Genomic DNA, 23050 nt, shown 5'->3' on the forward strand with positions numbered 1-23050 from the left:
GGGCCAGGCTGCGTGCAGAGCAGGGGGGCCCCAGCGGGCTGCCTTCTCCCCGGCAGACACAGGCCTTTTCCTGCTTTTTCCCTCCCGTGTCTGTCCAGCAGTGTCCGACCAGCGAGGGGGGCAGGACCCTGCCTGGCCTTGGGGGGCTCCCTGGGCTGCGAAGGGGTGAGATCCAGGGGTCTCAGTGCGGTCGCTGCTGCCCCATCACGCCTGCAACGCAAGCCCCAGCTAGGGTGGATGTTTGTGTAATCCCGGGGGCAGGCCTGCCTGGAGCCGGAGTGTTTGACAAAGTCGACCATCTTTCTGAGTTCCTGAGGCTTCCACAGCGATGCTAGGCAGGCCCTAACGGGAGGAGCCCCCAGACCAGGGACCAACAGCCGCTGGCAGGTACAGCTTCCTGGCTGCCTGCTGGAGGGTCGAGTGGCATTTGTGCCCGCCCTCCGTGTGGCGTCCCGGGTCACCATCTTGGGCCTGGCTCTCCTGTGGCAAAGTGGCCACGTTCTGGGAATGAGAGGATGTCCCCTGGGCTCATCCTCTGTTTGAGTCGTTTGCCCACGGCCCTTGGGGGGGCGGGGTCTGGTGCTGACGGTCTGTCCTCCTGCAGCTGTCCATTGTCCCCTCTTGTCTCCTCACCTTTCTCCCGTGGCCCTTGAGGACAGTTATGCCTCTTCCCGGAGTCCTGCCTGGTGCCCTCCCGTGTGAGGCTGTGGCCCCGGGTTCTGGCCTAGCCGGGCTGGCTGTGAGCCCTTGAGCCTGTTGCTTGCCCTCTCTGAGCCCTGCCTTCCTTCTGTAACTGGAGGGGTCTCCCGAGCTGAGATTGGTGGGAGTTTTTGACTCCTAGGTTGTCCTGCACTTCTGCCTTCTGAGGCTTTTCAGGCCTAAGAGCCCCTCAGAGCCCCTCTGAGTGCCCAGTGATCTATACCTTCCTTGCAGACTAAGAGAGGGGCTGGGGCAGGGGGTGGGCAGGAGGGAGCCACCATTGCCCCACCACTTCAAAGGAAGCCCCTCTGGGGGGTTGCTGGGAAGGGGTCCCTGCTCCATAGAGAGGTTTGCTTTGCACTGAGGTCCAAACCTGGTGTCCCAGGGACAGCGACATTCCCCAAGGGCACTGGTCGGGCTCCCCCTCTCCAGCTCTGCTCAGAGGGATTTCTCCCTTTGGCTCCTGGAAGGCGTAACAGCTGAGGTCCCAGAGCTCCGGGGGTTCATGTAATTTTGGCTCAAACTGTTGTGTTCTCTTCCCTTCCCCCTGCCACTCAGCTTGGTTTGGTGCCCGTAACCTCCTCTTGGGTCATCCCCTGAGGTTGGCAGGGCTTGGCTCTCCTGGGGCCCCTCAAATTCTGCCCAGGCCTTCCTCCTGCTGAGCCCCTGGCCCAGGCGTTGGTCTCCTGCGCTCCCCCTGCTCCCTGGCCCAGACCCACACCTGCTATGTTGGGCTACCGGGGCTGCCTCTGAGCCCTTCGGGCCGTCACTGAGGCTGATCCAGCTCTTGCAGCCGAGGCTCTGGGTCACGGGCCGGGCTGCCCAGGCCCAGATGTCTGTATACCCAGCAGGCACCTGTGTCAGCTCAGTGTCGCTTCTGCTGTCTACCTCTTGCAGGTCCCATGTGGCCAGTGTCCTCCCCAGTGGCGGCTGCTGGTGGGGGCTGCTGGCACCGCTGTTGTGAATCACCCGGTAAACTGGACGCGCCGCTGGGGCTGGACGGCTCCGGGCTCCCAGCCCCCACCCCTGCTCTCCACTGGAACTCTGTCTTCTCCAGCCTGCCAGCTCCCATTCCACTTCCAGCGCCACCTCTGCGCCCAGGCCCAGAGCTGCTGGCAAGTCTGCTGGGGAGGGGTGATCACCCCCAGCTTCCTCTCTGGTCCTGCCTCCTGGCGGTTCGCAGCGGGCCCATCCCGCCTTTAACATTTCATCCTTCTTGGCTGTCCATCGAGCAGCAGCTCGTACGGCACAGCCACGTCAACTCCAGTCCTTCCCCTCCTTTCCAAAGCAGACGCGGCAGTACACTTGGGCGGAGTTAGTCTGCTTCTCTGAAATTCCATCTCCTTTTTGCAGAAGCCACTGATGTGTGGCTCTCAAGTGATTAAATAATTAGCGTGCGATACTTCTCCCCCAGGTAGAGTCCCTCTGCCCTTTTTTCTGAGAACCCCAGGCTGGGAGCAAGAGAGAGCAGGGACCCTGAGGAATTTGGAGTCCGCGGGAGCAGGGTTCTGTGCTTGTGGGGATCGGAGCCGGGACGTGGGCCCCAGCAGGAGGGCCCGCACCCCTTCCCTTCTGGAGCTCCGGTTTGGGGCTCTGACGAACTGCACCTCAGATGCTGAAGGTGTACAGTGAGATGTGGTGAACACAGCGTTCTGGGAGCTTCGGTGGGTGTGTGTGAATGTGTGTACTTGGAGCCCTGTATAGTGATCAGACTCGACTTGTTTCAGTACTGCTTTCACAGCAACTCTGTAACCAACGTGCACTTTCTCTGCTAGTGGTTTGTTTGATCTTGTCCTTCCAGTTAAGTTGGAGAAAAACAAAGAAGCAACTTGTGTCGTTCTCCGGAGGGGGTGCCACTGCCTCTCCTGGAGTACTTCTGTGACCCCCAGTCTGGCTGTTTTCTAGAGAATCCTTCCAGCTCCGTGTGCCTGCTCCCCAGGAGCTGGAAAACAGATCTTCCCGCCTGACCAAAGCTCCTTGTTCCTTGCGTGGCATGTTTGTTCTTCCTAGTTTGGGGTGGGGGGGGGCCGGCTGTCCCGACAGAGGGCCTGCCTGCAGCCTCCCCTGCCTTCGCCCTGTTGGGGGTTCAGGGTGCATCTGTAGCCAGGGCCTGCTCTTCAGGCCTCATGGCATTTTTCTAAAGATCTCAACTCCTCTCTTAGGCTCCGCAACAGATACATTAAAAAAAAAAAAAAAAGTAAGACTCTTTCATGCATTTGGATAAAGGGCCCTCCAGTCTGGGTGCTGGGCCACAGAAAACCAACATATTTGGACCCCAGGATTCCAGACGTTACTGGGGTGGGGTGGGGTGGGCTCCCTGAAAGAGGGGAAGCTGGAACTCATGGGTTTTAAACCGTACTTTGACGGCTTTGGAACTCAGACTCACGCCCCGGAAGTGCCCTGCCGACAAAACGTGGTGCCGATTGTTAAATGAAAGGCGGACCCTGAGGCAGGTGGAAGTGGGTCCCGAGGTGGCGCCGGTTTTGTGGGGGACACTCGCCCACCCAGCCCAGGTGCAGCCCTGCCCGGGAGGGGCGCCCTGCCTGCGGAGCCTCAGCTTGACCCCGCCTTAAATAACCAACTTTCCTGCCGAATCCCCGGGGGTTTGGGTGCCCAGTGCTCTGGAAACCTATTCTCTTTGGCTCAGCCAGAAGAAACCTCCCCCACCCCCGCCCCCCCCCGACCAAGTAGGGTTAAGTCCAAGCAGCGAGGCCTGGCCTGGGTCCTTGTCTCCTTGCTGAGAAATCAACAGGGTGGATGGGAAAAAAAAATCAGGAATTTGACCGCGCCCCTCACGGGCACAAGGAGAGGCAGGTTACACCAAGGAGGGCTGGGACGGTAGGGTGGCTTGCTCGTGGGGACTCCCACCCTCAGAGCCCACGGTCCTTTTCTATTTGTCTACTCGGCGGTGGCAGCCGGTCTGATCTTGTCCGTCTGACTGTTCCTAAGTACGTAACTCTCAGTATTATTTGTGGTGGACGGTTCTGTGGTGGAAAAGGTTTAATCTGTTTCTCATGGCTGCCTTGTACAAAATCTGTTAGAAAAGAAAATGTAAAATACCAGATTTCTAACAAGACGAAAACAGCATTACAGAGTTAAAAGATTTTTACAACTGGTCTTGATTTTGATGTGAGCTGGTTTTTAACTCTCAAATGTTGTCACTTAAATAAAAACCTTATTTGCCTTTAAAATGTGCTTTGCTCTGAACTAAGCCGAGAGACCCTTCGCGTTGCTCATGTTCCGCCTGAGCTGGGGGCAGGCTGGCTTGGAGTCGGGGTGGATGAGGGCGACAAAGCCGGGCCCTAGACCACAGACCTGTTGCTCAGAGCGGCACAGGGGGTAGGGTGACAATGAAGAGATGTCAGATACAGAGAGTCTTTATTATGAAAAAGCAGTGTTGTCTAGGAAACTCATACACTGGTTTCTTTCGAATAAAATGACAAAGCAGATTTCTTAAATAATTTACAAAGGGTGGAAATCGCTATTGAACAGGGCTACCTCTCCCTGTACTCCCACGGTGCCCTGTGCTGAGAATGTAAATAGGTACCTGTGGACTCAGGGTCTTGGGGCCTAAAACTTTCTCCCATCCCTTCTTCCGGGGCTCTGCTGTGGGCAACAGGGCTAGAATCTGGGTTCCCAAGAGCCCCTGCGCTGGTGACACAGGAGATGACTCTTTGCAGACCCTACTCCTGGGTACACAGCTCAGAGCTCTCAAATATTACCTTGTGCTTGCACTGCACTTCACAAGTGAAGCAACTGTAAAGCTCACGTGTGGGATGAGTTTCTAAGCCCCAAAGGGGAGTAGAATGAGCAGTTCCCCCCGCCTCCCCGAGGCCTCCCCGAGTCACTCGCGGACTGCGGCAAGTGGTCACTGGCGGGCGGGGAAGTGGCTGGAGCGGAAGGGCAGAGACCCCCGAGCAGCCTCCACCTGGGCCCTTGTTAGTCCGGTCCCTGTTTGCCGCGGCCCAGGGGCACTGCCAGCTCCTGGGTCCTCCAGGAACTCCCGGGAGGCGCGGACCCTGGGTGTGAGGGCGTGGTGGTCAGCTGTGGCTTGCTTCCTGCAAGACAGAGCTCCCTTCATGCCCCTCACAGTGCTGAAGCCAGGGGAGGCGGGGACACCATAGACCGCCCCCCCGAAATGAGGTGCTAGAAGGTGGCTGCGGCTGCCTGGGGCCCCGGTATGCTCTGCTCCATCAGTGATGGGCCCCGTGAGGTCAGGAGCTCCGGCTCCAAGCAGCTCAGAAGACTCGCGCCTTCCTGCTCTGTGGGGCCCATTGGCTCTGTGGCTTTTTCCAAAAAGACTCAGTTCTTTAACGTGCCTCCAAGTATGTCTATGGGCTCGTGCAAGAGGAGGAGGTGGGGGAGGGGGAAGGCACAGAGAAAGATGCTTAGGAGGAGGGCGTTACCTGAAGGACGCTGTCCTCAGTCATGAATGAGAGAAACAGTCATGTCGCCACTAGAGGTGGGAAAGCAGGAGGGACAGATGCCGCTGGGTGCCGCAGGCTTTGAGGGACCCTCCCCGCCTGAGCTAGACAAGAGCAGACCTGGCAACGTGGCGGGGACATGGCCCACTCAGCGTGTAGTCAGAGCCGGCAGGGCCCCGCCTCAGAGGCCGTCACAGCCACGTACAAACGGCCCCCAGTTAGGGCAGCTCCAGGCCCGGGCCCTGCCCCCGGGACGCTGTCCTAAGCAGACAGACCAGGCATTTCACAGCAGCCAGGATGCTTTCCCCAGTTCCGTGGGCGGGCAGGGCCGAGAGGAGCCATGGGGAGTGGCAGAGGAAGGGCGGGTCTTTCAGGATCCAGGGACCCGGCCACATGTGATGGACAAATGTGGGGGACCAAGGCTCAGGGGGCCACATACATGCAGGGTATGTCCTTAACCACCACCCCAATCTAGGTCTTTCATCAAGGAGGAGATCGAGGCATGTTGCAGAGGAGACAGAGGCTCAGATAGGGAGAGGGACGACCAGGGTCACACAGCAGGGCAGAGCCAGAGCCCGCCTAAAAACAAGTGGCTGGCTCAAGGCGGACCCTCCCAGCCATGTCCCTTTGAAGCATGGTATACCAGCTCACCTCTCCTCGGCTATGATGGCCTCATCCAGCTCTTGGGACAGCTTCTGGAGATGCTGGATTCCTGCCCCTACGGGCTCTAGGTCACTGTCAGACTCGCTGAACGGAAGGAAAAGCCACACATATCAGTCATTAGTTGGAAACCTGTGACAGGAGCCCTTCCCATCCAGCACTGGGCCTGGTGTATGGGCCCAGATGACCCACACGGGCTGGGAACCCACCGTAGACCCCCATTCCAGGAAGTGACATCAGAGCAGCCTGGAGCAGATGGCAGAGAAAAGCTGGATCAAGGCCCACAAGGTCAAGGGCAGGTGATCTTGTAGACAGGTGAGCCTCAGCCCTCCAGATGGCTTCAAAACTTGCTTTTGGGCTCCCTAGGAGGCTTGGGTGACTGTGATACTCCCAGAGTTAAGCTCGCCTCTTCCTTTGGCAGATGGGGAAACTAAGACCCTGAAGGACCTCCCCAGATCCCCCACCAGCAGGGCGCAGAGCTGGGCCAGATCACGGATGTGACTCCGCTCAGGGTGTCCCTGGCTCCAGGTAGCCCCAGGAGGGGCTCAGCAGCCCCCAGGGCCCAGTTAGTGTTTGCGGGGCAGGCACTACTGCACGTACCTGGGGGAGCAGAGGGGCTCTGCCGAGGAGTAGGGGCTCCGGAAGGCAGCCTCCCTCCTGGACCGCCGCCGAGGGTGGGCGTGCGGGCCCATCTTGGTGGAGAGGCGGCGATTCACCCTCTCCCGGGGGTCCAGGCTTGAGCGGGCAGGGGCAGCCACTGATAGCCGGGTGCTCCTGTGGCTCGGGCTGCGAGCTGGGGGGCCACTGCCCTTCTGTGACCCCCTCTTCCTCCTCCTGGCTTTCACCTGGGTTTCCACCAGCCACTTGGTGCCACTTTGGCAGGACTCCTGGATTCTCTGTGACAGGTACACGGAAAGGTCAGCACGGACAAGCCAAGAGTGAGCTACCCCAGAGTCCCCAGGCCATACCCCCAACACTTCGGCCCACCAGGTGGTCCTACAAATCCAGGCAGCTTTTACTCTCAAGGTGAGGGTTGCAGATGAGTCCATGTGGAATGGGTCCACGGCAAGGACCCGGCTCAGGGCCCCTGGGGATGAGTGCACGGCCAGCAGCAGAACCGCGCTGGCTCATGGAGTCTGCGTTTGGTCTAAGTCCAAACCCTCTTTCGGGACAGACTGACCCAGACTCAAAGGGAAGGCCCAGAGGAGAGCAGGTCTACCCACAGGATACCATGAAATAATTTCTCTGCCGGCTTCTGGTCTCCCTCACTCTAATCTACCGTCCACATTGTTGCACAGAGATCCTTCTCAGGGACTGACATTTGGCTCAGAGACTTCTCCTCAAAGGGTCCAGAAATGCTTCCCTCTCCCAAACCTTCAGATTCCCACTCAGCAAGGAGATGCCCTGCCCACCCCCAGTTCTCTCCTTGGAGGCCTGTCCACTCTCGCAGCTCCTGTCCTTCCTAGGTGACACCTCCCCACACCTCCAGCTCTAGGTTTGGAGACACAGCCACTTGGGAGGCCCACGGACCCGTCAGCCCCAGCACACGTGGCCTCTTCCTGCCCACATCTCTCATCTGATACCAAAGCCTCTCAAAGCTATCTTCTGAGCAGTTCTTGAAGTTGCTCACTCCTCTGCAAGGCCAGACCCCCAGACCCCCTCAGAGGCGAATCTTCTTCTAACCCCCTTTTCATCAAGTAGCTAAAGAACAAGTTCTAATATGCTAATCGGACCCAATTCCCACCATGTTGCAAATTCTTCCCACTGGTTCCCAGGGCTCCCAGTCGCTCTTGGGAGCATCTAAACATGTTCGGCGCACCGAGCCCCTCTCACGTCCCACGCTGCGCTCTGTCCTCCGGCCATACATGGACTAAGTTCCTGCCAGTTCTCTTCAGCATCTTGCCCTCCCTCAGCCCTGGGTCTGGACTATTTCACCTGCCTTGTACACTCCTCATACTTCCCCCTTTTCCTGGGCGAATTCCACGGAATCACCTCCTCCGGGAAGCCTTCACTGACTAAGCTTCTTTTTGGTGTTCCCCCACCATTAGCCCCTTGAATGCAATACAGCTCTATCATCTTGTCTTAGGAGGCTCTGTTTCTTCACAACACTGCTTTCATTCGCTCATTCAGCTATCTGTTGAGCACCTGCTATGTGCCAGCAACTATTTGGAGTGCTGGGGACACAGCAATGAACAAATCAAAGGCCCTGTCTTCACAGAGTCTAGATTCTTGGGGGCTCCTTGGGGGCAGCTATTATCCAGCATCAAGAATGCCCTCCAGGGCTTCCCTGGTGGCGCAGTGGTTGAGAGTCCGCCTGCCGATGCAGGGGACACGGGTTCGTGCCCCGGTCCGGGAATATCCCACATGCCGTGGAGCAGCTGGCCCATGAGCCATGGCTGCTGAGCCTGCGCGCCTGGAGCCTGCGCGCCTGGAGCCTGTGCTCCGCAACAGGAGAGGCCACAACAGTGAGAGGCCCACTTACCGCAAAAAAAAAAAAAAAAAAAAAAAAAGAATGCCCTCCATACCTGGACATGTTCGACATTACCTGGGACACGGCACCCAAGGCGTTCTTAGCTGAGCGAGCTGCAGCCTGGAGACCCTGCTGTCCTGGCTGTGGGGTTTCCAGGGGCTTCCAGGAGGGGCCCGCCCTGAGGTTGAGGCTGACTGCTCTCAGGGGCAGCCTCCTTTGGAACTGTCTGCACAGGGAGTCCAGGGCCCCGCTGGAGGTGTCTGGGTGGCCAAGTGCAGGCTGTAGGGCCTCGCTCTCCTCCAGCTGCCCCTGGTTCTGTAGGGACCTCCGACGCATGGAGGCCCCCATGGCCGGCCACCGAGAAGCCATCTGCCTGGCCGAGAGTCTGTTCTGCCCAGCAGACCCTGGAGAGGAGATCAAAGGGAGGTCAGCAAGGCATCCCCCCACGGTCCCATTCCCAGGCTTCAAAGACACCCTGAGTACCGAGGGAAGAGATGGGATGGGGGCCCGTGGGGTGGGGCACTTGGCAACTGTGGGTGCAGGAAGGAGGATGCTTCCTGGAAGAGGGGTCAGCAGGGACCAGAAGAGGGTAGAGGCTGAACAAGGCCGGTCAGCAATGTGTCCCGTGCTGCGAGTGTCTGAAACAAGCTGTCTCTTCATCCCAGCCTCCTTTCCGTTATCTGCCTCAGGCGGAGAGGGAGGCAGTCAGGACTGGCCGGCCGTCACCGAGCCTCAGCACTTGGTCCAGGGCAGGACCAGCGGCTCTTTCACGGGTTCGCCCTGACCCAACGCGCTCTGGCGGGCTGACCAGACACCCCAATGTCCATCCGGCTATACCCAGAAGCCCCACATGTGTCCGTCCTAACGGGAGGTCCCCCCTCCCGTCCCTTCTTAACAGAGGCCCTACCACGCCCCGGCCCGCACTCACCCAGCAGCGCCCAACGCTCACCAGACGCCGAGCACAGCTGCTCCTCACCCATCCAGAGGATTTGAAACACCGCGCGGATCCGCCCCCTGGCCCTGTCCTCACAGCTGATTGGCTCCGTCCCTGCCTCGCTGCCTCGTCGGGGATCCGATTGGCCCCTGCGCCCGCGGCTGTGAATCTTGCTCTCGGATTGGCCCTGCCGTCCCCATTCATGCCTCTGTTTGTCTGGCGGGCCGGGAGCTGCGCGTTGAGGCCTCTTTGTATTCTCGGGTCCCGCCCGCTCAGCCTGCGGAATCCTTCCCCCGCGCCGGCTCAGCCCCGGCGCCACCTCCTGACGCTCGGCCCCCGGTCGCTGGGCTCCCTCCTTAACTACAAAGGGTTCTGGCTGGTCTGACCGGGCGGGGCGGAGGCGGGGTCCCGAGCTCCTAGGGGCCCCTCCCATCCTGCTTGGAGGTCTCAGTGGTTTTGTCGGAAAGAGCCTGGGCTGGGGGAGCTCAGAGCCTTGGGTTCCTGTGGAAGTTTTGTTTCAAACTTCCCTCGTGACCCTGTGCCTTCCTGAGACTGACCCTCTGTCCCCCAAACTTGCCACCCGCGTTCACCCCCAGGAAAGTCCATCCTGGAAGAGGGGACAGATTGGGTGCACCTCCCCTCCTCCTCCAAGTACGCTCCCCCCCCCACCCCGCCCCGTCCCCTCTATCCAGCTGAGTGCCTCCCTCCCTCCCTCCCTTTAGCATCCAAACTAAAAAATCCACCATTTAGAAAGCCCTGTCCCTCCTCCACCTCAAGGCAGCACTGGCCATGCTCCCCCTTCCGTTTCCTTGCTGCCGTCCTCACCTAAAACCCTCCACCCCCCCACCCCGAGTTTCGACTGATGGGCACCTTGAAGCTCAGTCCTTAACCCCATTCTTCACCTCTGGGTGATCTCACCCACACCCTTGCGAAAGGACCCTCCCCATGGGAGGAGAACGATTAATACGAGGTACATACTATATACACCAGGTACTGGTGTTCCAAGCACTTTACAGGAGGAACTCATGAGCCCCTCATTGCAGCCAAGGACTAGATGAGGAAACGGAGGTGTAGGGAGGTCAGGTGGGGCCCCAATTTCCCCCGGTTAGTATGCAGCAAGGATTCAAACTCAGTCGGGGACCAGGGTCCATGAGCCTCACCAGCGCCCCACACTGCATCTCCTCAGCCTGCACCTCTCCCCTGCAGGTGTATCCAACCCTGGTCTCTCCCAGCCCCCCTTCTCCTCCTTCCCCATGTCCCCTCCTGTGTCTTTCCAAATACCTACTTGTGTCTTGATAGATTCAGCACTGTGCTAACAATCGTCCACAAAGGTCAACAAAACGGATGCATTCCTTACCTCCAGGAGCTCAGATCTAGCGTGTGGGGAGAAACGGACATGAATAAATTAAATAACCAGTAATCGATTCATCAAAGAAAATTATGACACCAAAGTTATGTCACTTAAAGCTGAGACCTAGAAAATGAGTTCACCAAGCAAAGAATGTGTGTGTCTGTGTGTGTTTGAGTGTGTATGTGGGAAGTGGGAGGCAGGGGAGGAGGTGTTCTTCTTGCACAAGGAACATCGTGTCTGGGGGCCCAGGACCCAGGTGAGACCCCCAGCACACACACATATGTGTAACTAAAACAAAAGTTTCCTGAAACAATACTTGACTATGTGTGAGGTGCTTTGACATATTTTCTATTTCATTAAAAAAAAAAAAAAGTCGCGGTGACAGCTCGCTAAGTTTATGTTAGTGACTCTAAGCGTTGTGAGCTGCGGTTTGAAAAACGCTGCCCAGTTTTGCCTGCTCAACTTCTTCCCCTAGCCGAGTTGTTTCCCAAGCGTCGGAAGTGTGTGTTCCCACACTTCTTGTATGCTTGTTGGATTTATTATTGTAATTAGGGAATTTACTTCGTGTCCTCTACCAATGAAATATGAGGGGGGGAAAGCAGGAGTTATTATTTTTCTGGAAACTAAGTTGAACATGTGGGAAAGACTCAGGGAAGATGACACATGTAGAAACAAATCCTCCCAAATCGGTCGTCGTGCTGCCATTGTCCATCCGTGCCTGTCTGCCTGTCGCAGTGCCTGGCTCGTACGTCACGGGCATCTATACGATAGCTTACATGTGTGAAGCCCTTACCGTGTGTCTGCTAAGTGCATTTCCTTTCTTTCATCTTCCTTAATCCTTACAGCAACGCTATGAAGCAGGTACTATTTTTATTCCCATTACAGATGACAAAACTGAGATTCAGACGGGTGAGGTGTCTCTCCCAAGATGGAACAGAGAGCCGGAGCTGGAACTTAAACCCTGAAGGTCTGACTCTGAAACATGAATTCTTAACCTTAGATTCCACGGCCTCATCAAGCATCAGGAACGAGGGGCTGAACGCACGCTGAGGCCCTCCCTGCTTGAAGCTTTCAGCCCGCCTCCCTCAGCTCTGTGACTGGAAGGGCAGGTGAAGGAGAATGGTCTCCATGGCAACAAGAGGAGGAAGAAACAATTTCTTCTGAATGAGGAGCCTCTCTATTGGCCTCCTGTGGAGGGTGGAGCAAGGTGGTGGGAAGGAAAATGTACGGAGGCCAGCAGGCTCCCAACAGAGAGGTGGTGGGTACAGGGGCTCCTGGCCCTCCTTGTAAGGAGGGAAAACCAGTCCGTGGTTCCAGGCTGAGGCTTTCTGGGTCCAGCTCCATCCTTGCCTCTGTCGGGGAGGAGGTTGGAGAAGGAGAAGGAGCTCCAGCCCTGCCCTACCCTGAAGGTTCCCTGTCCAACGGAAAACTTCCACCAGTTACCTTGACCTCATGGAAGTGCCAGTGTGATGGAAGAAGCAGACATTAAACTGTGAAAACGTCATGAATGTGAGGTGCTAGGGGATGATGAGAGGGTGTAAAAGGAATGGGGAACCCACTGGAGCTGGGGGGTCGGGGCAGGCTTCCCTTAGCATATGATGTTTTAGCTGATGAGTTAGGGAGACAAAGCCGAAGAGGATTTCCAGTAGAGGGATCTGCAAAGGCTTATGTTGGGACGCCAGATCGCCATCAAGTTCCAGGAGCAGAGGAAGCCTGAGCGAGATGGAGAGGCCAGGAGCCGGATGGCAAGAGGCAGGGCTTGAAGGACCCCATCAGCCAGGGAAAGAGCTTAGAATTTATCCTGATGGTGGTGGGAAGCCTTTGTTGAATTTTCAGAGGGGACTGAGGTTATTAGACTTGCATTTTTATGAAGTCCATTAGGAAGTTATTTTGTGGGCCAAACAGTGGCTGGGGCTCCCTCTAGAGGCTGTGGCCTGAGCACCTCATTTTTCTCAGCAGTGAAACTGAAACTTCCGGCATCAGCTTCAACACCCCCTTCTGCTTGTATCCCTCACCCTCGCCAACCATGGACCAAATTTGTCAGTCCAACCTCTAGGTATTTCTGCAATCCATGTACGCCTTTCTTTCTTTCTTTTTTCGGCCACACCATGTGGCATGCGGGATCTTATATCCCTGACCAGGGATTGAACCCACGTCCCCTACAGTGGGAGCGTGGGGTCCTAACCACTGGACCGCAGGGAAGTCCCCAGGTGTGCCTTTCGACTCTCTGCAAAGGGAAGCAATTGAAACAGAGGGAGAGTTTTGAGCAATGCGAGACCCAGTTAGAACTTTTTCTTCCATTGTGATGATATCATGGACAGAAAAATGCCTAAAACGTAAAGGCTAGTAGCATGAATACTTATAAAGCCAAGACCCATGTAACCATCACCTGGGTGAAGAAACAGAATATTGCCAGGACCCCAGAAGCAACCACTGCCCCTGCTCTGTGTCCCCCCTCCCTTGACTTTTATGGGAATCTCTCTGATTTTTCTTTGTAGTTTTACCATCTTGCCTCCTACGCATGCAGACTGCTCTAGGTTGCTATGTGGCTGTAGAAAGAATGGAACAGAAAAGAAGGACCTCTGCAACCCCCCTCCACCTTATCCCCTGTCCTCAGAGAGAGACGGAGCTGGGCCCACAGTGGGGAGGTTCTGAGCACTCAGGGAGGGGTCCTGGAGGGGTGATTGGGCTGCTCCAGTCTGGGTTTGTGACCCAGACCAGTTGGCCCAGGCTTGGCCCTGCTGTATGCCAATGGTTCCTCATGGGAGTCAAAACTTTTAGGTATGCTGGGTTTTAGGGTCCCACTCACTTTTCAGGGAAGCTTCTCAATTTCATAGAGAGGGAGGCAGGAGAGGTCGATTTTCCCATTTCAGTTGGGAAAATAGAGATAGGGTGGGAGATACCCAAAGCCACAAGGTCAGGAAATAAGAGGGGGGATCAGCCCTTTGAACGCAGCTCTCTTGGGCTCCTGGTGCCCTGTTCTCGTCTCTCCCTGTGGCAGGGTCCTGTGTCCCTGCTCCCTGTAACGTAGCCTCTCAAGGCCTGGCGCAGACCAGGCATGAGAACTTGGATTGGCCACAAGGTGGCGCCAAACACCACGTCTTCACATCATTTTTCACTTTTAAACCCCAAATGCCCAGAATAAGTTCTGCCCGGGGGGCCAGGGCACAGGGATGAGATCCTGCAAAGGGGACGGGAGAGCTCACTGTCCTCAGCCAGACCTTGTAGGGGAGACAGGAGCAGGGCTGGTGGGGGTTCCTCAACTTTCTCCAAACCTGCTCCCCTTCTCTTACTCCGTCTTAGTGCTCTCCCAAGCCAGCTTGCGGGCAGATCTTGGGGAGGAGATAGCGGGACATAGGAAAGAGGGAAGCGGGACTGCACCCCGGCCGGGGCTCCAAAGGGACAAAGAGTCTGAGACCAGGACCAACGCCCCAGGACCAGGCAGGGTAAAGGGGGCTTGCAGTGCCCTCTCCTTCAGTAGCCTGAGGCCTCTCTGCTGCTGGTCACTCCTGATCCCCTTTTCTTTTTTTTTTTTTTTTAATATTTATTTATTTGGCTGCATGGGGTCTTAGTTGCAGCCCGCGGATCTTTGTTGCCGCGTGTGGGATGTTCTCTGCGGTGTGCGTGACCTAGTTCCCAGACCAGGGATCGAACCCGGGCCCCCTGCATTGGGAGCGTGGAGTCTTAACCACCGGCCCACCAGGGAAGTCCCCTCCTGTCTTCTTTAAGAAAGCTCCAACTGTCTTCCCTCCTTCTTAGGGTGGGATGGAACAGAAGCTGAGGCAGTAACAGTGGATGTCAGGCAGGGTCCCTGCGTCACTGCTAGAAGCAGAGGATGGGACAGCGGCCAGGCTGCCGGGAGTGGCTCCACCTTATTCCTTTCATTCACACCCAACCCCCGCTCCCCCCCCTTCCCCCCCCCCCCCTCAGCCACCTAAGTACCTTCCTCTAGGCAGATTATCTCAGCTGGGCTGGACATCACCCTGCACCTGGAGCCATGGATGCCGCTCTGCTCCTCAACGTGGAAGGGATCAAGAAAACCATTCTGCATGGGGGCACGGGGGAGCTCCCAAACTTCATCACTGGAGCCCGAGTGAGTGGGGCCCGCCCCCCAGACCAGTTAAAAGCCCCCATGGCAGCCTTCTGCATTCTAGCTTGGCCACAGGGCACTGCAAATAGCCTTTGTCAGCTTTGCCAACAAATGGCCAAGAGGTCCTTGCTGGAATTATCAACTGCCCCTCCCCTTGCCTCTGCCCCAGGCATCTGGGTAGCTCTGAAGTGGTGCCCATTCACGGGGTGGGGGGGGGGGGGGTTTGATACTTTGCAAATTAAACTTCAGCGTGGAATGCGGGTGGGGCTTTGGGAATTTTCTGAAGTCCCAAATGCTGAGGGAGAAGGAAGGGCCTTCAGGGCTCAGGGTGTTTGTCCGGGGATCTCTGGTGGGCTCCTAGACGGATGACGGATGTGTCTGGGTCTGCGGCCTCAGATCTAGGGCGTGTTTAAGGCAGGACTTCCTGACCTGCAGAGCTGTCGAGAGTGGGATGGGGTCCTTTAGGAGGGAGTCGGGGAGTGCAGGCTCGTGGGAGGGGGATGCTCTAAGGTCTGATTGGGGTTGGGAGAGGACAGCCCAGGGAGTTGGTGATAGGGGATGGCTTCTGCTGGGCCTCGGGAGGTATGTCTAGACCAGGGTCTGCTCTCTTGGTGACCAGGTGACCTTTCATTTCCGAACACTGAAATGTGATGATGAGCGGACGGTGATAGATGACAGCAAGCAGGTGGGCCATCCCATGCACATCATCATCGGGAACATGTTCAAGCTGGAGGTCTGGGAGATCCTGCTGACGTCCATGCGGTTCAGCGAGGTGGCCGAGTTCTGGTGTGACACCATCGTGAGTAGGCCCCGCCCATCCGCTTTGCAGGGCTTCTGTGTTTCAGGAAAGTGAGGGTAAAACAAAACTCTGGGGCTTCCCTGGTGGCGCAGTGGTTGAGAGTCCGCCTGCCGATACAGGGGACACGGGTTCGTGCCCCGGCCCGGGAGGATCCCACATGCCGCGGAGCGGCTGGGCCCGTGAACCATGGCCGCTGAGCCTGCGCGTCCGGAGCCTGTGCTCTGCAACGGGAGAGGCCACAACAGTGAGAGGCCTGCGTACCGCAAAAATAATAATAATATAAAAAAATACTGAAAAAAAAAAAAACTCTGGAGAGAGAACCCTGCCCACTCCTTCTCAGCTACGGTAGCGGCGAAGATGGATTCCCCCAAAAGAATAGGTGCTGCTAGAGTGACAGTCGGTGTCAAAGCTGGCTGGTGGGATGTGGGTGCAGGGCCCACCTCACAGCCCTCACTTTTGGGCAGGATTATTGGATCCTGGCGACTTTTGGCCACTGGTCATCTTCTGCCCTTCTCCCCTCTCCTACCAACACTGCAAAATTGTTTTCTCATTTATGGCACCCTTAGCAATCATCCAGACAAGGCATTCTCCTCGGTGGTCCAGATAGAGAGGGCAAAGCTCACTGACCTTTAAACAAACATTTCTTATGGAAACTTTCAAACTTATACAAAAGTCGACAAAAAGGCATAATCAACTTCCAAATACCCATCACCCTATACCAGGCGCCATCACTCCATGGCCAGTCTTGTTTCATCTAAACCCATCCACCTTCCTTCCTCATCCCCTGTGGTTAAAGCACATTCCAGACGCCGTAGCATTTCATCTGTAAATACTGCAATTTGTATCTCTAAAAAGGATATTAAAAAACATGACCTCAATATCCTTATTACATTAAAAAAAAAAACCAATAATTCCTTAATGCCATCTAGTATCCAGTCACTGCTCAAATTTCTCCCATTGTCTCCTCATTCACTCCTGCTGGTTGGTTTGCTCAAATCAGGATCAAAACAAAGTCCATGCACAGAGCTTCGTTAATACATCTCTTAAGTCTCCTTTCGTTTATGGGTTCTCCTCTCTCTTTTTTTTCCTGGACGTGGATTTGTTGAAGAAACTGGGTAACTTGTCTTGAAGTTCCCATGTTCTGATTTTGCTGGTTGCTTTGCCGTGGACTTGTCTAACACGTTCCTCGATCACCAGTATTTTCTATAAACTGTGTACCTCCACATCTGCTTACCTCTCTTACTGTGATGTTAAGATTGGTTGGTGGGCTCAGGTGTTGACAGCCTGACCCAGCCATTACCAAGCTCCTTCTCTTTTTTTTTTTTAAATTTTATCTTTATTGGAGTATAATTGCTTTACAATGGTGTGTTAGTTTCTGCTTTATAACAAAATGAGTCAGTTATACATATACATATGTTCCCATATCTCTTCCCTCTTGCGTCTCCCTCCCTCCCACCCTCCCTATCCCACCCCTCTAGGTGGTCACAAAGCACCGAGCTGATCTCCCTGTGCTATGCGGCTGCTTCCCACTAGCTATCTATTTTACGTTTGGTAGTGTATGTATGTCCATGCCACTCTCTCACTTTGTCTCAGCTTACCCTTCCCCCTCCCCATGTCCTCAAGTCCATTCTCTAGTAGGTCTGTGTCTTTATTCCCGTCTTACCCCTAGGTTCTTCATGACCTTTTGTTTTAGATTCCATATATATGTGTTAGCATAAGGTATTTGTCTTTCTCTTTCTGACTTCACTCTGTATGACAGACTCTAGGTCCATCCACCTCATTACAAATAGCTCAATTTCGTTTCTTTTTATGGCTGAGTAATATTCCATTGTGTATATGTGCCGCATCTTCTTTATCCATTCATCCAATGATGGACACTTAGGTTGCTTCCATGTCCTGGTGATTGTAAATAGCCAAGCTCCTTCTTGATATCAAGCAATGGATTCACCAGCCATTGGTGGATGCCCAGATCCATTATTTCACCAGGGGCCACTGACACTTTTTTTTTTTTTTGCGGTACATGGGCCTCTCACTGCTGTGGCCTCTCCCATTGCGGAGCACAGGCTTCGGACGTGCAGGCTCAGCGGCCATGGCTCACGGGCCCAGCCGCTCCGCGGCATGTGGGATCTTCCCGGACCGGGGCACGAACCCGGGTCCCCTGCATCAGCAGGCGGACTCTCAACCACTGCGCCACCAGGGAAGCCCAGGCTGGTAATTTTTATGCCACGACGATTACTGGTTTTTCCAATAGTCCCCCTCATCTCCCCTCAGCTCACAGCTGCTATGATTGCACATGTACACACACACACACACACACACACACACACACACTTCTTTCCAGAGTCATTTACCCATCTATACATCCATGTTTTATCCATCCATCCTTATATCCACACACTTAGGCATCAATTCATCCATCCTTCCCTTCAACCAGAATTATTCATAATCCATTCTTCCATCACTATGCATCCACCCATCATCTATCTGTAGGTCTATCTGAAAACATTCAGTGCACCAGGTTTGGCCTGTGCTAGGTGTTAGAGACTAAACAGGCAAAGTCCCCATCCCTCAAGGAACTTGAATTCTGGGGGAGGAGCAGACACCTAAGCAATTACAATGCAGGGCAGGTAGCATCACGATATACATGAGTGAGGACAGAGTCGTTTAGAGCCACAGGAGGGGAGCAATTAACTGCTTGAGGATCACAGGAGGAATTTTTTCAAGAAGATGACATTGAGCTGGGTATTGAAGGATGAATAGGAGTTCACCAGGCCTAGAAGTGGGAAGAGAGGTAGCATCCAGGCCAGGGAGTGTGAAGAGGCAGGGGCCATCAGGGGCTCTGGGAGCTTCTGCCCTGAAATGTACTACCACCCCCTCTACCCAGGGAGCACACTGGTCTCTATGAGGAATTTTCTGCTGGTGCCCAGTCTGGTGATGCCAGGGGTTGCAAACTCAAATACCACAAGGGCCAGGGCCCCTGGGTGACTGAAGGTCATCTGCTCCATTCACAGTGGGCAGCTGCTCCTGAGCTCCAACGGGATGGCTGCTGTGTGAAAGGGGCAGGTCTGGTGTGGCTGGATAGTCTGAGTTTTATAGACAAACTAGAGATTTTCATTAGTCCATGAATTCTCTCAGTGCTTAAGTGTTGGCAACTAATTACGTGAAGGATAAAACAAAACGAATCTGGGAGCTGAATGGTGGCCTCCAGGATGCCAGTTTGCAATTTCCAGATAGATAGAGCCCCTCAGACAGAAACAGGCTGTGGCCTTGAAGCCCCAGAGAGGGGCAGTGGTCCCGGGGTCCCCCTGCCCAGTCTCAGCGGAGATGCTGCAGAGGTGGGTGCGGGGCCCTGGAGTTCTGCTCCTTCTTCTGGCCTGTATTCTTCTTCTTGGGATGTCTGCCCACTCCCGGTGGCACCCTACAGTCCACTGTGCCAACCAGCATCCCTAGTTGTGCTAGGGTGGCAGGTGGCTAATGGGACAAGGCCTTGGTCTGAGGTCATGTCCAAGCAGCCTCCCATTCCTGGGGTCAGCAGCTAAGCACTGACTTTCTGGGAGGCAGGGGGCTGCGAGCTGGGGCCGGAGTGCGCCCTCCCCGCAGCAAGCTGTTCTCGGGGGGCCCCTCCCTCCCTCCCTCCAGCTTTAATCTCAACAGGCTTAACTGCCATCTGGTCACCCAGCTCACAGAGAAGCTGAAGGTACTCCGGGCTAATCCTGGCTGGTGGAGGTAGGGAGGGGGTGACCTTCATCCTCTTGCTGGTGACTTGGAGACCAAGCTGAACAATTCCTGCCCCTTCACTTTCCCAGTGGTGTGTCTTTACTAGAGTTGCGGTGCAGGAGCCTGAGATGGGCCATCTCAGGACCCAGCCCCTGAAGAGCGGTTCTCAGAGCTCATCTGTGGGGCATCCCCGCTCACAGATGGGACAGCTGAGGCCTTGCCTGAGGCCAAGCAGCTGATTTTCCTAGCTTCTTCCACCCTGAGGGTGGCCACCCCAGCTCCTGGTGCTGGGTGAAGCTGTGATGAGCTGGCCCTACATCTGTGCCATCTCATTTATTTAACCCCCACACCAACCTCACTATCAGACAGGTGCAATCCAGGGGATGGGAGCTCAGGGAGCTGCAGTGACCTGGACTCACTGTCAGCTGCACCATCAGGACACTAACCTGGCCCTCTTGGGCCCAGAGCCCTGCTCCTTCCACAGCTCTCCATGCTCCCGTCCCTGCGGGTCACAGGCTTCACGGACTGAGGGGTCTCCTTGGGAGAGAAAGCCGTTTGAGTCGCGACCAAAAGGGCCAGCAAGAGGCAGCATAGCACTGCGGCTAAAGCATGGTCCCCGGAGCTGGGTTTGAATCCTGACTCTCATTTCCTAGCTGTGTGACCTTAAGCAAATCACTTAACCTCTCTGGGCTCTAGTTCCCACATCTCTAAAATGGGGAGAATAGTAGGGCCTCCCTCGTAGGGTCACCTTAAGGATTAAAGGAGCTAACAGGTGTAGCGTGCTCTCCCTGGCACACAGGTAACCACAGTGATTAGTGGGGGTACGCTGGGGTGACGAGTAGTAACAGCCATGGGGCAGGGGTAGGGAGAGAGCAGAAGTCCTGCTCTGGGGGGGCCCCAGAGTGGGACTCTCTGTGGCGCAGCTGGCTCTGAGCAGACAGCCTGATGCCATCCGCCCAATTTTCCTCACAGCACACAGGGGTCTACCCCATCCTGTCCCGGAGCCTGCGGCAGATGGCGGAGGGCAAGGACCCCACTGAGTGGCACGTGCACACGTGTGGGTTGGCCAACATGTTCGCCTACCACACACTGGGCTACGAGGATCTGGATGAGCTGCAGAAGGAGCCGCAGCCACTGATTTTCGTAATAGAGCTGCTGCAGGTGTGACCCTGGGGCATGGGAGGTGGGGTAGGTACTGTCCCAGCATCAAAAAGCAACAGGGGTCAGTGGGCATCAAGGGGAGCCCAGCCCCACGGGTCAGTGGACATCACCCAGTTCCTCTTCAGAGAACGATAAAGGGTTCATACACCACAGGGGAACTGGAATTAGACCCCTCCTCCCCAAAAACCGGTACTTTGCCTTTTCCAAGGGAAAAGCCCTTTTGGGACTAATTTTTAAAAATGTTATTTTCTTCTTTCTTTCTATTGGTTATCTACTTCCATTTTTTCCCAGAAGTCTAGAATTACATCCTCAGCCCCAGTCCCTACGGTTTGTGGGTTCCGATCTCATTCTCCAATAGTGGGAGAGGCTGCATGGAACCATCCATAGTCTCTCCCCCAGACCCCAGAATGATTGATGGCCCTTGTCTGTGGGGTGGTAGGAGAGGCTCAAACCAGGGCAGGACTCAGCTAATGGCCAAGGCTGAGGCTCAGCCTGAGGGTTACATGGGTGAGTGCAAATAAATAAGAACTGTGTCACCAAGGGGTCTGCTTGAACAGCTGTGCGGCTTGTGCACTGCAAGAGGGCATCCCCTCTAAGGTGCTCATTAGAGACGTTATATATCTGTGCTTTTATAATAATATTTTTCCAACAGATGGCAATAAAGTGTTCTGTTCTAATGAAACGAGTATCATGGCAATTTTCTGAATATTAGAAGTAAAGTGTGTTGACAAAGGAGTACCTTTTCTTAATTTGCACAAAGGCTCTGATCTAGGGTAAGGCCCTGGGTGGGGGGCTTGTTGCTTCCTTCCCCTGTTTGTATGTGTTTGGCCAGCAAGCATGATTCTGCCCGCAATCTTCACTGTGGAAAATGAAGAGCTGATTTCAGCAAGATGTGCTGGGTCCACTTTCTCTGGTCCCCTGCAAGGGAAAGGGACTGCCCTGCTGGGCTTCGAGCACTCGGGGTCCCTGCCTTACTGACCTGCAGCTCTTGGGGCAGGTGGAGGCCCCCAGCGAGTACCAGAGGGAGACCTGGAACCTGAGTAAAGATGAGAAGATGCAGGCGGTGCCCATTCTCCACGGAGAAGGAAACCGGCTCTTCAAGCTGGGCCGCTACGAGGAGGCTTCTACCAAGTACCAGGAAGCCATCGTCTGCCTGAGGAACCTGCAGGTCAAGGTGGGAGGCTGCCCGCCAGGGGGTTGGGAAGTGGGGCGCATGTGGGGGGAGCAGCCCTGCACTGGCCCTGGCCGCGGGGGAGAGGGGTGGGGGCAGGGCAGCAGCAGCCCTTTCTTCATCGGGCAGGAGAAACCCTGGGAGGTGCAGTGGCTGAAGCTGGAGAAGATGATCAACACCCTGATCCTGAACTACTGCCAGTGTCTGCTGAAGAAGGAGGAATACTATGAGGTGCTGGCGCACACCAGTGACATCCTCCGGCACCACCCAGGTGGGCGGCGGGAAGCGGGTCCGGGGTTGGGGGGGGAGGGTGTCCAACCCCGCCCAGGGGCCCAGAGTCACGTGCACAGACCTCGGGTGGCCTCTTCTGACCCTGTCAGGGCGTCAAAACTCGCCTCCACGCAGCAGGGTTTTCCCAAGCCTATAACGATATCACAGATGATGGATGAGCTGTGCTTATTGTGGGAGGCATTTTATTTTAAGGTGCATTGGGGCAAAATATGAGCAGCTCACCAAACCTGTGTGGAGCAGTAAACGGGTTTTAAAAACGGGGGCAATCAATACAGAGAACAATATTAAGTACATTCTAGGATCTGTGATGCGCGGATATGGCGATACTTGTGAAGACGATGTTTGAGGAATGTTACAAGATCACTTACTCTGCGTCACACGCTAAATTCTCTGCATTTATCATTTCAATTAATCCTTATAGTGACCATAAGGGACAGGTGCAGTGATTGGGTCTGGAGCTTGCACCATTTGGGGCTCTTCTGTAAGAAAAGAATAGAAAGTTGTGAATGTAAATTAAGTTGCAGGGCCTTGGAAGGGTCCGCGGAAGGGCGGGAAGTAGGTACTGCGATTATTATCGTCCGTACTTTATAGTGGAGGAGACGGGCTCTGGAGGTACAGAGAGGTTAAGACTCAGGGTCAAGGTTAAGGGTTGTGTAAGCTGGTCAAGCCCCGCCGGGCGCGGGGTCGGTGCTGCCTCTCGGTCTGGGTGGCGGGTCCAGCTGGGTCTTCCCCGCAGGCATCGCGAAGGCCTACTACGTGCGGGCCCGGGCTCACGCCGAGGTGTGGAATGAGGCAGAGGCCAAGGCTGACCTGGAGAAAGTGCTGGAGCTGGAGCCGTCCATGCGGAAGGTGGTGCGCAGGGAGCTGAGTCTGCTGGAGAACCGTCTGGAGGAGAAACGCGAGGAGGAGCGGCTGCGCTGCAGGAACATGCTGCGCTAGTGCGCAGGCGCCAGACCTCCCGCCTCCGGCCCCCGCCTCCATTGGCCCCGCCCCCAACCCTCCCCAGCCCGCCGCCACTTCGCCTCACACTGACCCTTCCGCCCCAGCCGGACAGCAGTGTCCCTTTTTAAACTTTTAATTTTAAAAGTCAAGATAATGCATGTGTCGACTGAAAAAGTAATGTACAACCTAGAGGTTGAGAATTATGTTTTATTCAGCGGACTTTCTGAGGACTCCCGCCCCAGAAGACAGCCCCTCAGATAGCCCTGAGGGACTGCTCCGAAGAGGTAAGGGAGGAGCCAGGATGTATAGGAGTTTTTGCAACAAAGACCAGGTAGTCGGAA

At 55.5% G+C, this 23050-nt stretch overlaps 2 protein-coding genes across 2 annotated transcripts; one reads left to right on the plus strand and one right to left on the minus strand.

Moving 5' to 3' along the window:
- Positions 1–5121: 5121 nt before the first annotated feature.
- PIMREG (PICALM interacting mitotic regulator) lies at positions 5122–8622 on the minus strand. Its single transcript, XM_065897816.1, has 4 exons — positions 8329–8622; positions 6384–6679; positions 5775–5870; positions 5122–5155 (listed from the first exon to the last, which is right to left on the minus strand). The coding sequence occupies exons 1-4, from the start codon at positions 8620–8622 to the stop codon at positions 5122–5124; spliced, it is 720 nt and encodes a 239-aa protein (XP_065753888.1).
- Positions 8623–14535: 5913 nt separating this feature from the next.
- AIPL1 (aryl hydrocarbon receptor interacting protein like 1) lies at positions 14536–22706 on the plus strand. Its single transcript, XM_065896981.1, has 6 exons — positions 14536–14631; positions 15248–15427; positions 20117–20305; positions 21303–21479; positions 21606–21747; positions 22504–22706. Exons 1-6 carry the CDS (start codon positions 14536–14538, stop codon positions 22704–22706), a joined length of 987 nt encoding a protein of 328 aa, XP_065753053.1.
- The last annotated feature ends 344 nt before the right edge of the window (positions 22707–23050 follow it).

Source organism: Phocoena phocoena, chromosome 19 (assembly GCF_963924675.1).
Source record: "Phocoena phocoena chromosome 19, mPhoPho1.1, whole genome shotgun sequence".
Taxonomy (NCBI): domain Eukaryota; kingdom Metazoa; phylum Chordata; class Mammalia; order Artiodactyla; family Phocoenidae; genus Phocoena; species Phocoena phocoena.